Source organism: Thermobia domestica, chromosome 7 (assembly GCF_964235325.1).
Source record: "Thermobia domestica chromosome 7, izTheDome1.hap1.1, whole genome shotgun sequence".
NCBI classification, from domain to species: Eukaryota; Metazoa; Arthropoda; class Insecta; order Zygentoma; family Lepismatidae; genus Thermobia; species Thermobia domestica.
Genome location: NC_137460.1, coordinates 187,001,614 through 187,017,682, shown reverse-complemented (window position 1 = coordinate 187,017,682; position 16,069 = coordinate 187,001,614). Strand labels below are relative to the sequence as shown.

The following is a 16,069-nucleotide window of genomic DNA, read 5'->3' as shown; positions in this document are numbered from 1 at the left end:
AGACCAATCTTAATTATTTATAAAAGCGTCAAAGAGATTGAGTTCGAAGCCAATTTTAATGCAAAATAGCAAACAGAAGTCAATCTTTATATTGCAAACGTAATACAGTTCGCAGAGAAAAACGCCAAACATTGTGCATTGAGAATTTGGTCGTGACGGTATCTTACAAAATACACTGATCTCACATCTTCCTCTTGACTTTACAAAAATTTGCCAGTGAGATCCAACATTCTGTAATTTCATTTATTTGGGACAGAAAATCTTTTTCTTTCTTTCTCTCTTTTCCTCGATTTGCTTGGTGCTGCAGATGACTTATTCTGTTGGGTCAGCAGTATTTCTTTCTTGCGTGCGATGCTCAGTCCTTTCGAAGCAATTCTTGTATCACCAGATGCTTGTAATCAAGCAGAGAAATTTTACATTGCATCCCACAATAAATTGTGCAAGAATTCACAAAGCAAATTTCTAAAAGCGTTTAGAAAAGTTTGAATCGATTAAACGGAACTTCTGCTTATTCTGGTTCACCATCTCCGAATAATGGCGATCCTGTTGAACAAGGACTCGCTCAAGGACACGAATTCGGATCTTCATCATCGTCCGAATCGTTCAGGTTTTGGCAACCACACTTGAAGGCTTTATCATTACAAGATCATACAAGTTTAACAAGGTTTATCAGGTTTAATAATATATTTGAAGGATAGAGTGGCCTAATTGTTTACAAATTCGCTTTCGTACTTCTTGTATTAAAATTTAGGTATTTTCTTTAATTCGGTATTTATTTTTTTTTAAACCCAACGTAAATGGTACACGTAAATATATTGCTGCATACAAATAGCGTAATGAAATTTATACACTTGAAACATTGGGAACCCTCTTAACACTCTATTCGGGGACTTAAAAAGTTCTTTCCAACACCTTCAGATATTATCTTAAAGAACACTGTTTTTCAGTCAACTTTATCCCAGTTGGAATCTCATCATGCTCTTTCTGAGTCCAGTACGCTAACACTTTACTTTCGAAGAATATATATATATATATATATATATATATATATATATTAGGATACAGGTATATGAATACTTTCTTAACTCCAGCTACACATTTTTCTCCAAAGTAATGTGCCAGCCAACAGTATTTTTACTGCTCATTATGACATTCCACCGCTCTAAATAATAAGCATGAGTAATGAATGATTTTAAATACGTATACACTATTTAATTGTGAATAACTTTCAAATAGATTGGCGAAGTTATCGTTTAATATTATTCCTTTTCCCGGGTTATTACATTTCATCCCGATAACGATTTCATTATTTTTTTCTTTTTTTGTGTAGGTGGTGTGAGTAAAGCAACATGGCTGACATTTGAGGAAAGGAAATTGGTCATAAAATCATTGGCACATGAAATACGAAACCATCACTGAAGTGCGACAATCGCGGAATGAATTTGGAATAAAATCACCGACACATTTAACAATTGCCCGAATTCGTGATAAATATGAAGTCGACTGTTATGTTCCAGATGTGCGCAAAAACCGTTCTGGATGACCTGTCACAGCAACAAGTCCTGTTAACTTCCGTATTATGTTAGAAGGGTTTCCCTACTGTGTAAGTAGGGATTCATTCGCTCCCCATAGAAGTCTGTGAGACGGTCGCGCAATCATCTAGTCAGGAAGTTTTTCAAAGAAAATTTACCAGATCGATGGATGGGTCAGAAAGGATTTGCTCCAGAGCTCACTCCTTTAGACTTGCTTATGGCGAACTGTCAAGAGTGTTATTTATGAACGAGAGCCTCGTATATTGCGTGACCTATGAGCAGCCATCGAACGTTTCTGTGCAAAAATCGAATTTGGCACGTTGCAGCCGATAGTTCGTGCGGCAGTTCGGTGGCATCGCCAAGTATTGATGCTAATGGCCAACTCTTTGAACATGTGAGCTAATATAGTTCATCACGCGCTGCAGTGTAATAACTAATAACTGAATATTAAATTATAATACTACCAAAAATGGAACGTTTCAGTCAATCTATTTATGAGTTATTCAGAATAAAACAGTGTATACATGTTTTTAAATCACTCTGTATACAACAAAATTACTGCTTTTTATTTTTATTTCATTATTATATATTTTTACAAGATATTATACAATATTAATTTAATGTTACAAGAGAAGGCTTTGAAATAGCTCTTGAAATTTTAGAAACGACCTGTAACGTCACGCAAAGGTACCATGTATTTCATTTTTCACAAATACATTATCAACATAGTAAAAATACACATAACTTGGGCCACATAACGAGTAAGTAATACAAGAAGAAGGCTTAAAATATAAAACTTTCAAAATTATTCGAAACCCGCGTTTCAGTTAGGAGTCCTTTGGAATGGTGGCGGAAATTTGTTAAAACAATATTGCTTTGTAAAGTTATCCTTCTCAAGATGTGTTTGTGTTGTAATATGAAATACTGTATCTCAGGTAACTTGCCGAACAGAATATAAAGCGGAAGTTCATCACGAGGCAATAACTACTACAAAATATTATACAAACAACATGAATGAATCTGTACGGCCAGAATTCTACCAAAGCCAGTTCTAGCCTTCATCATATTTTGAAAAACACTAGAACGACATAACAATCGTATCTTATAGCTCAACACTATTTATTGCAAATTAATTCAGCCTATTAAAACAATTCCCAGATTGTAGGGGGAAGGGAGTTTACACAACAATCGTCACATGATTTCGACACACACACACACACACACAGATGAATTAACGAATTTATGTATGCAACTTTCAAAATATGTACATTACACACGAAAGACTATACCACCAATTCTACATCCTCCTCCGATGAAACTAAATTAACGACCGACTTCTGGGATTCAGTATCTGTATCGCATCGCTGTGCATCAGCTCTCTGTTTTGAGCTGTTCTCTGTCGATTCATCACCTTCTTCCCCTTCTTCTTCCTCTTCCTCACTCATGTCACTTTCACTCGAATCTGAACCTGAATCACTTTTTATCACCTCTGCCTGATGGTACAATTCACGTCTTCGTTTCTGTATTTCGGTTTTAATATACTGTAGCCGTTCATCTTTTAGCTTCTTTCTTTTAGCACTTTCTGGAGAATCTGGAGGCATGAGACCTTGAGACAGTCGGTAATAAACAATAGTAGAATCTGTTTCTTTAACAGCAAGAGTGACACTAAAAAGAAAGAAGAAAATGTATAATAAACAAAAGGTCATTAATATTCCTGTTAGATAATCTTTCTACTAAAGAAATTCTTTTCACCCTCACGAATGTCAGTACGCGTAAGTAGATTTTTGTTACAGTTCAAAGTATTTTCTTTTAAAACAATGAACAAATAAAGATAAGTAAAAGCTGAACTTTTAAGCATTACAAAATTCTCTTTATTTTCTGAGAACGGATTTCCAGACAAACACTAAGTATTTTGGTACCTAGGCAACTAGATTCATTCTTCTTTTCTCTAAACAGATGCATAGTGTTTCATTGCTGCTAAAGATAACCGCGATTCAAGAAGTTTTGTGAATTTTCCGCAATTAGCTTCGATAATCTTGGTTATACTCTCTAGTACTAAAATGTGTTGGTACTTAAACAAACGCTCTAATAAATTAAACCATCTGCCTCGTGGTTACATGGTTAGCGTATGCGTCTTTTGCGCAGGAGACCTGAGTTTATTTCTCATTAGCAGCTAATGGGGTCCAGGGCCCCGTTACGCTTAGCTACATGTCCCATATAGCCTTGGTGATCTTTTTTCTATATTTATTAAGAAGGGGCTATGACATGAAGAAAAGAAAGGAATGATCCTACTAAAACGTGGCTTAGCAACAATGAAACACATCACGCATGTACATTAGCTTTAATTGTTTTACTGGTTACTTGTCAGTCACATAATCAATATTCCCTTGATGAGTGCCTCTGTGTGATGTGAGCAATGATTATACTGATAAAAAAACAATTGTACCAGTATGACCTGTGATCCGAATTCTCAGTGCAAAGAGTTTCATTGCTGCAAAAGTTCACACCGTGATTTATGTGAATCGATAATGTTATTAGAAGAATATCGAAATTGTTTTCAGTATAAATATTAAATTTAGCGCAGTAGTGAGCAGAAATTTACATTCACTAAAACGGATAATAATTGATCACGAATTTTATTCTATGCATATTATTTAATCCTTCTTATATTTCTTCTTTTGATGGCTTTCAATGTATATAGCGAAATCCACATCAAATAAACTAATAATGGTTACTGACAAAATTTATTATTTTTTTAATTTTTGTACACAAAATTGTACTATATCTAGAGAGTTGAAAACAAGCATTCATTCATTTCTTAGATACTCAGTCTTTTGAGTGGCCATTTTGTATAGGCGCATAAGCCTATTTTACACTTTACAAAGGCTTGCTGTAAACGATGTAGTTCCGTTATTTTTTAAGATATTGACTTCCAATAAAAACTATCTGAAAGATAATTACGTATATGTCCAGTGCACATTTAAGACTATACACGACAAATATTTTTAAACTGATTGATTGAGGTTAAACGGCGAGTCAGCGTAGAGACTATTTGTCCCTGTCATGATCAACGCGAATGATGTAAATAAAACTTAACAAAAAAAAACATCCAAAATACTGCTGAAAAAGTGAAGTAAAAACTAAAAGAAGAGATAAAATAATAAATATATGAGAATAACAAATATATAACAATAATAATAAATAGTAAGTATATAACAACAATAAATCATGAAGATAGAACAATACCAATAAATAGTAAAAATAGAACAATAAAAATAAATACAATAATGATAACAATGATAACAACAGAGAAAATATATAACAATACCAATAAACAGTGAAAAACTAAAAGGTCAGAATAAAAAATAAAAGTGCAGCAACAATAAATACACGAGAAAAAGGCTAAACAAAAAACTCAAAGAAGTGAGCAATATTAGATGTGTGCACAAAAGAAAGGATACGCTCAACAATAGCAATAGCATTGCCCAATGGGCAATCAAGTCTAAGTGACAGTCCGTGACACACTCTGAGTTCTGAGTATTCACGACATTCGACAAGAATGTGCCGAATACTACTAGGACAATACATTTCTCCTCACAATACGGACGATACACACCACGCAACAAATAACTATGCGTCAGATGAGTGTCCAACACGTAAACGCGTTAGGAGTACTTCATTTCGACGATGAGAGCGAGCGGATGTGTGCCATTCTCCAAGGCATAGCTTAACTACATGAAACTTATTTTCATTTGCCAGGTCCCAGTCTGCTTGGCAATGACAGCGCATCAAGATATGGAAATAGCTATACAGCTCGGTGCGAGGAAGACTATGCTCGAATACAACCATGGCCCAAGGTGGTATGCTTGGCAGCTGTGTCAGCACATTCGTTTCCCCAAATACCGACAAGATCCGCCACCCAGCAGATAATGACGACACAAGCCTGCTGATGTAGCTGATGGCATCTCACAAGAATGTCTGAAAAAGTGTGTGCTTCCTGAAGATATTCTGTACGCTATAAGAATCGGTGCAAACCAGCATATGACGTAATGAAAGCCTAAGCGCATGGTCGAGAGAAAGTTTAATTGCAGTTAATTTTGCAGTTTACACTGAACACAGAATGCAAACTGAATTCTGAGATGCCCTCATCGATGATAAAGGCACATTCAAGAGAATTTCCAATTTTAGAACCGTTCGTATAATCATCATAGATATTCTGCCAGTATCGGTAGGTCGCTTGCCACAACTGAGAAGCTTTCACGCTCCACGGTTTTCCTCTAACCTCTTCGTCTTCACGTATGACTTTTCTGTTTTAATATCGTTCATTAATTGTAGTCTCCTTCACCCCTCCTTCTCTTTCCTGCAACCAGACCCTCTAGCAAGTCTTTCATGATTCGGTTCTTTCTTAGCCAATGCTTCAACCTGTTTCTCTTCCTACTCTTAATAATGTCTAAAATTGTTTTTCCCCCACCATTTCTACGATCCTCTTCGTTTTCCAATCCACCCAGCTAATTACCTTCATTCTTCTCCACACCCGCATTTCGGAAACTTACAGTTGTTTTTCATCAATGTCCACGTTTCTGACCCATACAGAACAATACCTCACATTAAAATCGGGATACTGCTCTAATAATGCTGAAAACTCTCGCTGCTATACCTGGGAACTGGTGTGCTGTTTTGAATGCAAAGACAAGCGTAAGTCAAGTATTGGTGTATAGAACAGCCATGGGATACATCACAAAATCTAAGCAACAATGAAGTGAGCCATATGCCCACGAAGACCCCAGTCATACAACTGTTTCAATATACCGTAACGCCAAGTGGTGTTATACGCCTTCTCTAAGTAGACAAAATAGCAACAAGATGTTCTCCGTTAAGAAAGGCGTCATGCATCTGCCCCTCAAGATGAACGAGGTTGTCATTAGTACTTCAGAAAGATCGAAACACTTTGATAGTTGTTCACGAGCAAATTAGATTCCAAATACCACATCAGGTGCGTATAAAATGTTTATGCAATCTATAACCAGGATTTGAAAAAACAGCTTTTTCTTTCTTTCTTTTTTTTAAAAAAAAGAAAACTGGTCTCGTGTGGGTTTCTTGAGGTTTTAATTTTTTTCCGGATTCTCTGAAGTTTCACTGAGGCAAGAACGTTTAAATATAATTTGTATATCAAGATCACCATTGTCATCATTAAGATTTTTTTATTATTTTTCCATTTCTCTATACTAGTGGTTAAAGTCATTGTTTCACTGGCGTTCACCGTTTGTTTGTTTGTTTACGAAGTTTACCGTCACTTTTCTAACGCCAAGGCTATATGAAAGACATGGGCCCATGGGTCAAGATGGAATCGAAAACACCGAATATGTTCAAATTTCAATGTGAAAAAACCGGGAATTAAACCCAGTACCACGTCCATGTAGGCATTGGTCCTGCGGGTGGGATGTCCAGCGTTTGACTATGTAAGGAAATCAGCATATGGGTTTGTAAAAGAAATATTTAAAAAAAAATATTGAGTACCTTGATACATGTACCGAATTCAGTACACTTTCAACATTCCAAATTATGCTGAGAAAGTATTGTTATGCTCCACTAACATCGCTAACACTTTGAATAATGTTCGTTTGTATGTTTATTTTAATGAAGTTTGAAGTTTTGTATATTTTTGGAAAGGTGTATTTATTCTAGATCTGCACCTGGAATTTAATTTATTTATTCTACCTTAGAAGAAAAAGAAAGCAATAATTTAATTTAAATATAATTAAGTTTGTTTTTAAGTGGAAAAAGACAAAATGGTGACAGTAATAATATTAATGTGATAATAAGTTATCCTTTTGTTGATTGAAAAATAATAATTCGGAAATTCATTATTATATTTGAAGAAAGCTTCAAGATACAATCTGCTAACAGCTAAACATAATTTTTTAATTATCTAAAATATTAAATATGGTATTGAAATATTTTTCAACGGTGTTAAGAAATAGAAACATGAGGAGTTAAACATATCTTTTCTGGGGCTTAGGCCCTTGCTCTTTTATACTTCCACACCGTTAACATCAGGTGATTTAAATTACGATTTGAAGAATATCCATAAAATGAAAATTCTTGTACTTTGTAATTAAACTTTTCTAGATAGAAGCACTTCGAGAGGATACTTAAATTGGGTTTAGGCTCGCATAATTAACATATGCAAAATACGTTAATTAAGTAATACTTAATTTATGGAAAAGCCGTTCACGATAATTTTAATGAGTACTGCATTAAAGACAACCCTTCGAAATGTAATCACGGTTTAGCTAGTGAAACTAACACTTCAAAGTTATGAATTTAAATACGGTATCATATTTAGCAAATCGAAACTGATTTTCATATAATTAAAGGCTTTATTTGTATGATAAAAGAAATAGTGATACTATGAATATGAAGATAAGCTTATGAGCTACAAAAATTAAATGATATATATTTAATAAATACAAGAGTTGTGATATATAAATGTCTTTACTGAACCGTCAGTGCTTTGCTAAATTGGAAGATATATGGGCTAACCTCCTTCACAATGGGTAATTGTCAATTGATGCTGGTGTTAGGAACAAAACCATTTTAGAGCCTACATCCTCAGAATAATAGGTGGTATTTGATAATTATGCGGTCTAGTGGATTAATCCTTACCTGTTTCTTTTGAAGACAAATATTTTTCTACATAATAGCAACTGAGTAAATAAAATATTATATGATTTGATATACGAGAAACGACAGACACCCACTTATATCTTTAAGTATGTAAATTCATCTATGTATCTTATTCACTATATCAATTGAAGTTGTATTATTTACATGTATATGTTTTACGTGCAGACAATAAAGAATCGGCTAGTTTCAAATCAGTGTTATTGATATTTATTTGCTCTGAAAGTTAACTTAGTTCAATAGGATAGTTATAAATATTGTTTTAAAAATCCAGTGAGTCACGGTTTTCTTTATTATACCGCTACCGTGCAGTGTGATCAAAGAATCTTCATGGTTTCCTTTATCACCATCTGAAAAGAACTTGGAACTAAAAACAAAATTTTCCGTTTTATAATAAAATGTGGTGGAAACTGAAAGTTTTATGCTTTATGAAAATATATATATATATATATATATATATATATATATATATATATATATATATATATATATATATAGATACATAATATACAAATATACAGTCAATGCGTTACTGTTACTGTTGCGCCAGTCTTTTGGGGCACTAAAGTATGCTGTTTTCATTTGATTATATAGTGAAACCTATCTATGTTGGTCACCATCGATTCCAACGAAAACTGGCATCTTACAGAAAATATGTACGAGGGCAAGTCAAAAATGATCTACACTTTTCATTCTACAGTTTATTTACATGAAGCTAGGGTTATACTATACACATCATTTTTCTACGTAATCTCCCTCCTTGTCAATGCACTTGGCTCAACGGTCAACGAGCTTACGTATTCCTTCCAAATAAAAGGTTTTCGGTTGGTCGTGAAGCCACTTTTGCCCCGCACAAACTTTATGAAAACCAAGCTCGTCGTGGATGATTTAATGGGCAGAGCCATGACTGATGTTCAAAACAGATGCTACCTCATCAATAGTCATTCGCCTATTCGCCAGAACCATCTCTCGAGCTTGCTGAATGTTGTAATCTGTAGTGGAGGTTGATGGCCGTCCTGCTTCTCTTCATGCGTTACACTTGTTCGACCACGTTTAACGGCTCGAGCCACAAAAGCACAGTTTTACGTGATAGTGCACTTCTCCCATATTGCAATAATAGTCTGCGATGAACGTCTGACACTTTGACACCCTCCGACCAGATGAATCGGATCACTGCTCGTTGTTCCTCTTGGGTGCAAACTTCTAATAGAGCGGCGATGATATATCTGCAACAGAAGGAAGAAAAATGGAGGAATTAAGATCACACTTTTACAGTATTACCACAACAGTATAACAATAAAATATACGACAGAAGACAAAGTACGCAATGTAAGAAGAGTTGACAAAAGTGTAGATAATTTTTGACTCGCCCTCGTATTTTTAAGGAGTAATTCTTAAATTGTGGTAATTCTTTCAGATCATAACATACGTATTTTAATTCAATTAACTACTTATTACTTGCGTATAAATATAGCATACCTCCCTCGTGACTATATAGTGTACACAACTGCGTCACGGGAGAATTGGATCTGATTTCCAGGGAAAGCTCATGTGGTTGCGGTTAAGCCGTACGTGCATGTCTTATATAGCCTAGGTGCTGAACGGAATATTAAGCACATGACCAACCAACCAAATAGCTGATAGTAAACCTTATTTGTGCAATATAAAAGCACTACCTTTCGGCTACATGGGGACTTTGCTCCCATCTTCCGCTGTTTGCTCGGCCTACGGCCTCGTACTTCATTTTTCAGCCTTTGCTTCCGTGCTTCGCGCGTTAAATAAAGAGTTTATGTACCAAGTTTCATATTTCTAATACGTCTCTAATCTTAAGTGATTTCGAGATATGATCGTCTTATAACAACTGCAATTTCCATCCTTTTTCCTCTAGACATTTTTCTTCCCTTCTAAAAGAAACATTGGAAAACGCCGAAACATCTCTTTAATTATTTTAAATGAAGAGTTTAAATACCAAATTTCATGTCTCTAACCTTGACAAATTTTTAGATGTGGCCACCTTATTTTAACAACTGCAAACCATATTATTTTTAACTTTCCGATTTGTTTCTTCCCTTCTAGGAGGAAAATTAAAAAAAAAAAAAAAAAAAAAAAAAACTTCTTTTTTAATTATTTTAAATGAAAAGTTTAAGTACCAAATTTCATGTGTTTAACCATAAGGAAATTCGAGATATGGTGTGTCTATTTTAACAATTGAAATCTCCACTCTTCTTTTTCTACTCTTGTAGCGGAAATATCTTTTTTAAAAAACGCTGAATTATGTGCCTAATTATTTTGAATGGGAAGTCAATGTGCCAAATTTTGTTTCTATTTGGAGATACGAACATTTTACTAATATTAATAACTGCCACCTTCATTTTCCCCCTTTTTTCTGTTGAATGTCCAAAAATCATTCCTTAGTGATACCTTATGTCAAAAACTCTATGCATTGTCAAAATTTCAAGTTTCTAGCTTAAGCAGTTTGGTTTGGGCGTTAACTAATCAATCAGTTAGTCAATGATGATGAATTCTTTTATATAGAGAGATTACATATAATTTGCAATTTGCACTTTATGATTTAAATGTTATAACTTCCATATGCTAATTATCTACGAAACGCTACGGCACCATTTTTCCCCTCCCTTTCACCTATGACAATAGATGCAGTTACGTTCGTCAGATCAAGGAAAAATGGAACATCCATATGGAATTCAAATGGTCGTAATGTGTTCACATTTTAATGCAGATCCACCAGAAATCAAACTAGGGACCCCTGCACCAAAGATGCACTCGCAGCCATTAGATCAGAAGGGAAGGTTAATGTAAAGTTGTGTATGTTATTTTACATATAAACGCAATACATACATTATTTTATTTTTTAATTGTCTCAAACTAAGGTCAGACCATTTTTCGCCCATTCAATATATTCAGAAGTTCACGATGGTTTTAGAATAGTCTTACTATTTATTAAATGCTGTACGTAGTATTGTGTATCTTAATGATATGTGAAAGTGACTAATTCGCTCTATAATATCTCGTATATATATATATTAGGGATGGCCAAAATTTTCCGGAATCCGGATTCCGGAAATTTTGTTTTCCGGAATCGGAAAATTTACTTTCCGGAATTCGGAAAAATTCCGGATTTCGGAAAAAATCCGGATTTCGGAAAAATTCCGGATTTCGGAAAAATTCCGGATTTCGGAAAAAATCCGGAATCCAGAAAAATTCCGGATTTCGGAAAAATTCCGGATTTCGGAAAAAATCCGGAATTCGGAAAAATTCCGGAATCCAGAAAAATTCCGGAATTCGGAAAAAATCCGGAATTCGGAAAAAATCCGACATTCGGAAAAATTCCGGATTTCGGAAAAATTCCGGATTTCGGAAAAATTCCGGAATTCAGAAAAAATCCGGAATTCGGAAAAAATCCGGATTTCGGAAAAATTCCGACATTCGGAAAAAATCCGGAATTTTTCCGAAATCAGGAATTTTTCCGATTTTACTTTCCGGATTCCGGAAAGTAAAAATTCTGGAATTGGCCATCCCTAGCTAGTAGCTGTTAAAAGAGAAACACAATAATGAATATATATACTGTATTAGTTTCTTGTAGTTGGATATGTCTTTATCACTTACGTAGACAATTGCTACTGCAGTTATTTACTGTTTTATAAGGGTCTTATTTTCACACACAAAAAAGTCGCCGGTATGTCTCAAACATTATCGCGTTCCCACCTACAGCTACTCCAAAGCACTGCAAACTACTTTGTAACCAGGCGAAAGGCAGTGGAGGAAAAGAAATCTCAACAAATATTCTAATAACATTCGCTTATTGTCAACATACCTACAGTGAGCGCAGAAAGTGTTCGTACACCGTGCATACTTTATATTGAAAACAGCTAGCATGAGAACGGGAGGTGGAAAATATATATATAACCAGAATTAAGACTACACATTCATACATTTTATTTCTATATACAAGAGAAAGGCCAAACAAACACAATCACTGTTTTGTTCAGAAGAAAAGAGAGAATTCCTTTTTTGTAAACGCAAAATGTCACCGTACACTTATGCTTGAATTAGTGCTTATAAAGTATATTACGTTATTTAATATTTTGTGGGATTACCCTGTGCGTTAATGATTGTAGTCTTCGTGGCATTGATTTCACCTGTAGTAGTTCGTAGTTCTGTAGCTTCGGGACTGATTATGTCCCATTCTTCTTGAATAGCTTTTCTTAGGCCTTCTTTAGTAGAGACAGGGCCGGCGCGAGAGAGGGTCGAGCCGTGCCACCGCCCAGAGCGGCAAGTCTAATGGGCGGCAAAATTTGAAAAAGAAAATAATACTATCAAAATATAATGCTTCGTAATAGGCTCACATGGAAAAATAAGATTGTGTTAACCTGAGAATGTAATTGAACTTACTTCACTCACATTCAAGAAATACTCTCTCAGGAAATTCAGAGCATTCCTCCTCGTTTTCAATTATCAAACTACTAGCCACAGGTATCTCGTTCAATATTTCCCTTGCAGCAGTGTAGATAGGATTTTGAGCTAGAGTGCATAAGATTATCACGGTGTCTTTTTATATTTTTTTCTATTCAATAATGTTCTAACGCTCCGCTCCAAGTATGCAAAAGGTACACTCCCACTTGAGACAGGCCGTTCTAGCCTGTAGCATTCAGGGGCGGATCCAGGACGGACTTCTGGGGGGCGGTGGGTTGTAATACTGCTACTTAGAGCTACTTTTAAGAGCGTCAAAAAATAAACTATATATTTTATTTATATATAAAATAAAAAAGTTTCCTCTTCTGGGGGGGGGGAGATCGCCCGATCGCCCCCCCCCCCCTGGATTCGCCCCTGGTAGCATCTAGAGACATTTAGGTTCTAATAGCGAGTTTTTGACCAATTTACAAATTGTTCATTCCGAATATAGTAAATCGTACAGCGTATTATTTCTTGAGAAATGTTTCATTTTTTGTATAGCTAAAAAAAAGTTTATGACTTTTTTTTTCTGCGTCAGTTCAACGTTGGGCCATACTAAAGGAACATATTAGTAGTCTCACTTTAAAATCATAATCCACCACAAGGTGGGAGAGCCGAATTGATGCTCTGACTCAGTTATCAAATATAGGAAGTTTATGATGCCTTACTTCAAATAAGTAATGACAATAGAACCGATAGAATGGTCGTCCACGATGCTCTGTGTATAGCAAACCAGCTGAGTTACTTTTCTTTCCTTTACTCACTCGTTGTCTGATATGACTTTAAAGCATTGATTCTCATGTGTTGGATGCAGTAGGATTTCTTGAAAATATATCTGGGTACTTTGAGAGGAGCAGAAATTATGCAAAGTTTAAATCTTACTTAGTTGATACGATGGACTTGGCATCAGCATTAGATACGGGTGATCCACTGATACGTAATACAGTGCAAGCTCGAAGTCGAAAGAAGAGACAGTTTCAGTACGAGGCAGAGGATGAAGCTACTGAAAACATCCACAAACAAGATACAAGATCGATTTTTATTACAAAGTTCTAGAAGTGATTGTGTTAGCTTTTAAGAGAAAGATTTGAGCAACTTAAATATCACAGCGAATATTTCAATTTTCTTTGCGATATAAGTAATCGTAAAGATATAGCCTACCACCTGAACTTTTTGTCTGAAAAGTGTACTAAACTTACCACCATTTTAACACACGAAGAATTGAAAGATATTAACCCCAGTGATTTGAAAGACAAACTGAAAGTGTTATCCACTATAATTAAGCCTGTGAAAGTTCACAAAATAATAATAATAATAATAATAATAATAATAATAATAATAATAATAATAATAATAATAATAATAATAATAATAATAATAATAATAATAATAATAATAATAATAATAATTAAGGAACATGACTTTGCTCCCAATGTTAGTATTGCACGTAGAATTTTGTTAATCTTGCCTGTAACAGTGGCAAGTGGAGAAAGAAGTTTTTGGAAACTTAAGTTTATTAGAAACTATCTACACTCTTCTATGTCTGAAACACGCTTGAGTGGTCTAGCGACGATATCAATAGAACACAAATTGGCTAAAACATTGGACTACGTGATGTGATAAAGGAATTTGCTCATATCAAAGCAAGAAAAGTTTCTTTCAATTAAGATATGTTAAATTTATGTATGTCTATTGTGTTTTAGTACATTATAAGGCTTAAGCTAATCACTTACATTTACCATAATATCTGATTTACTGTATTATCTTCTTGCTCCATACTCTGTTGAAAACGCCTTTTGATATAAAATAAGCCTAAAAATTAAAATTCTTCGTCATGATTAAAGTATATTTTTAAAATTTTATTTTCTGTATGCGCTGCTCTATATTACAGATATACAGCGAAATCGAGCATACTGAATATTGTGTCAGTATAGAGTCGTTTAAATATTACGTGAACATTCCAGAAAGGTAGTTTTTTTTTTGTTTACTTTTCCATTTTATACATGTTTTTAAATGACACTTGAACGTTATCTGTCAAAATAAGGTTTGCGGATTAAAGGGGCGGCATGTGAAAGCACCGCCCAAGGAGGCAAAATTGCTAGCGCCGACCCTGAGTAGAGAAGCTGTGCCTTCTGATTGTTGTCTCCAGAACAGACCATAGATGTTCTATGGGGTTCATGTCTGGGGATTGGGGAGGTGTGCGAAGCTGTTTCAAGGTATTATAGAGTAGCCACAATCGAGTATTTTCCGCTGTATGTTTGGAGTCGTTGTCTTGCTGAACAATAAATTGTTTTCAAGAACCATCTTCTGCGCACTAGTATGGAGATTTTCCTTTAATATGTTAATATACACTTTGTGGATCATCACTCCATCGATAAGGTGGAGACGACCCACCCCTGAGGCACTCATACAACCCCAGACGAGCACGGACCCTCCTCCGTGTCTTACTTTAGGGACGAGATTTTGAGGATTCATCTCTGTATTCACCTTGCGCCATACAATACGCCTCCCATTGGACTCGATAAAGTTAAATTTACTTTCGTCCGAAAATGTGACCCTATTCCAGAAAGAAGCCTGATCCCTTATCTTTATACTCTTTTTCAAACTTTAGTCTCTTTATACGATTTGTCTTGTTCACCCAGAACATTTTCCTGGCTATCCAACCATGATACCTTGGAAATATTCCGCACTGTACTGGCTGATACTTTAACACCGCGTGTTTCCAGATCCGTTGCCAATTGCACAGCACTATTTTTTGGAACCTTTTTTCTTTCCCTAATAATGTAACGTTTATCTTGTTCGCTCAACAGTCTTGGTCTTCCAGTTTTTTTTTTTTTTTTTTTTTTCGCACAGTGATAGAAACATTATACATCGCAATTATTGTTTGTACTGTTGTACGAGGCCTGTCTGCAAGGTTTGCTATCTTTCTCAAAGACTTACCCTTCTTATGCAATTTAATAATTACTTTTCTTGTCTCCTCATTTGTTTCTGTTCGGTTGCTTCCCACTTTGACAGCCCAACGTGCAGTTTTTTCACTTCTATTCACAACTAAACTCATTCTGTTACTCGTCATGCTATACAGAGGTGTATACTCAGGTGAATACTAGTGAACCCCAGTTGTGGTATCTTTGTTTCGTATTCGTACGTCAGGTGTACGATCACTTTTTGCGTTTACTCTATACACTTTCTACGGAATTTATTTACTTTCTGACCATTAAACTTGTCTTTGTGGTTCTTTATTGATACATTCATAAAGCTTAGTTTTCATTATTCACATTGTGTGTGTTATTACACTTCTTAAATTTTCTGTGTCTTTTTCGCAGGCATTCTCGTTTCAATAGCATAGGTGTACGAACACTTTCTGCGCTCACTGTATGTAC

The 16,069-nt window shown here is 35.1% G+C and overlaps 1 protein-coding gene across 1 annotated transcript in view; it reads right to left on the bottom strand.

Annotated features, from left to right (window-relative positions):
• Positions 1-262: 262 nt before the first annotated feature.
• Positions 263-16,069, bottom strand: part of LOC145690620 (tRNA-splicing endonuclease subunit Sen15-like) — a 42,636-nt gene continuing 26,829 nt past the window's right edge. The window contains exon 4 of the mRNA XM_081765685.1: positions 263-3,197. Coding sequence (XP_081621811.1) covers positions 2,816-3,197 — 382 coding nt within the window. The 3' untranslated portion in view covers positions 263-2,815. The remainder of the gene's footprint in view (positions 3,198-16,069) is intronic.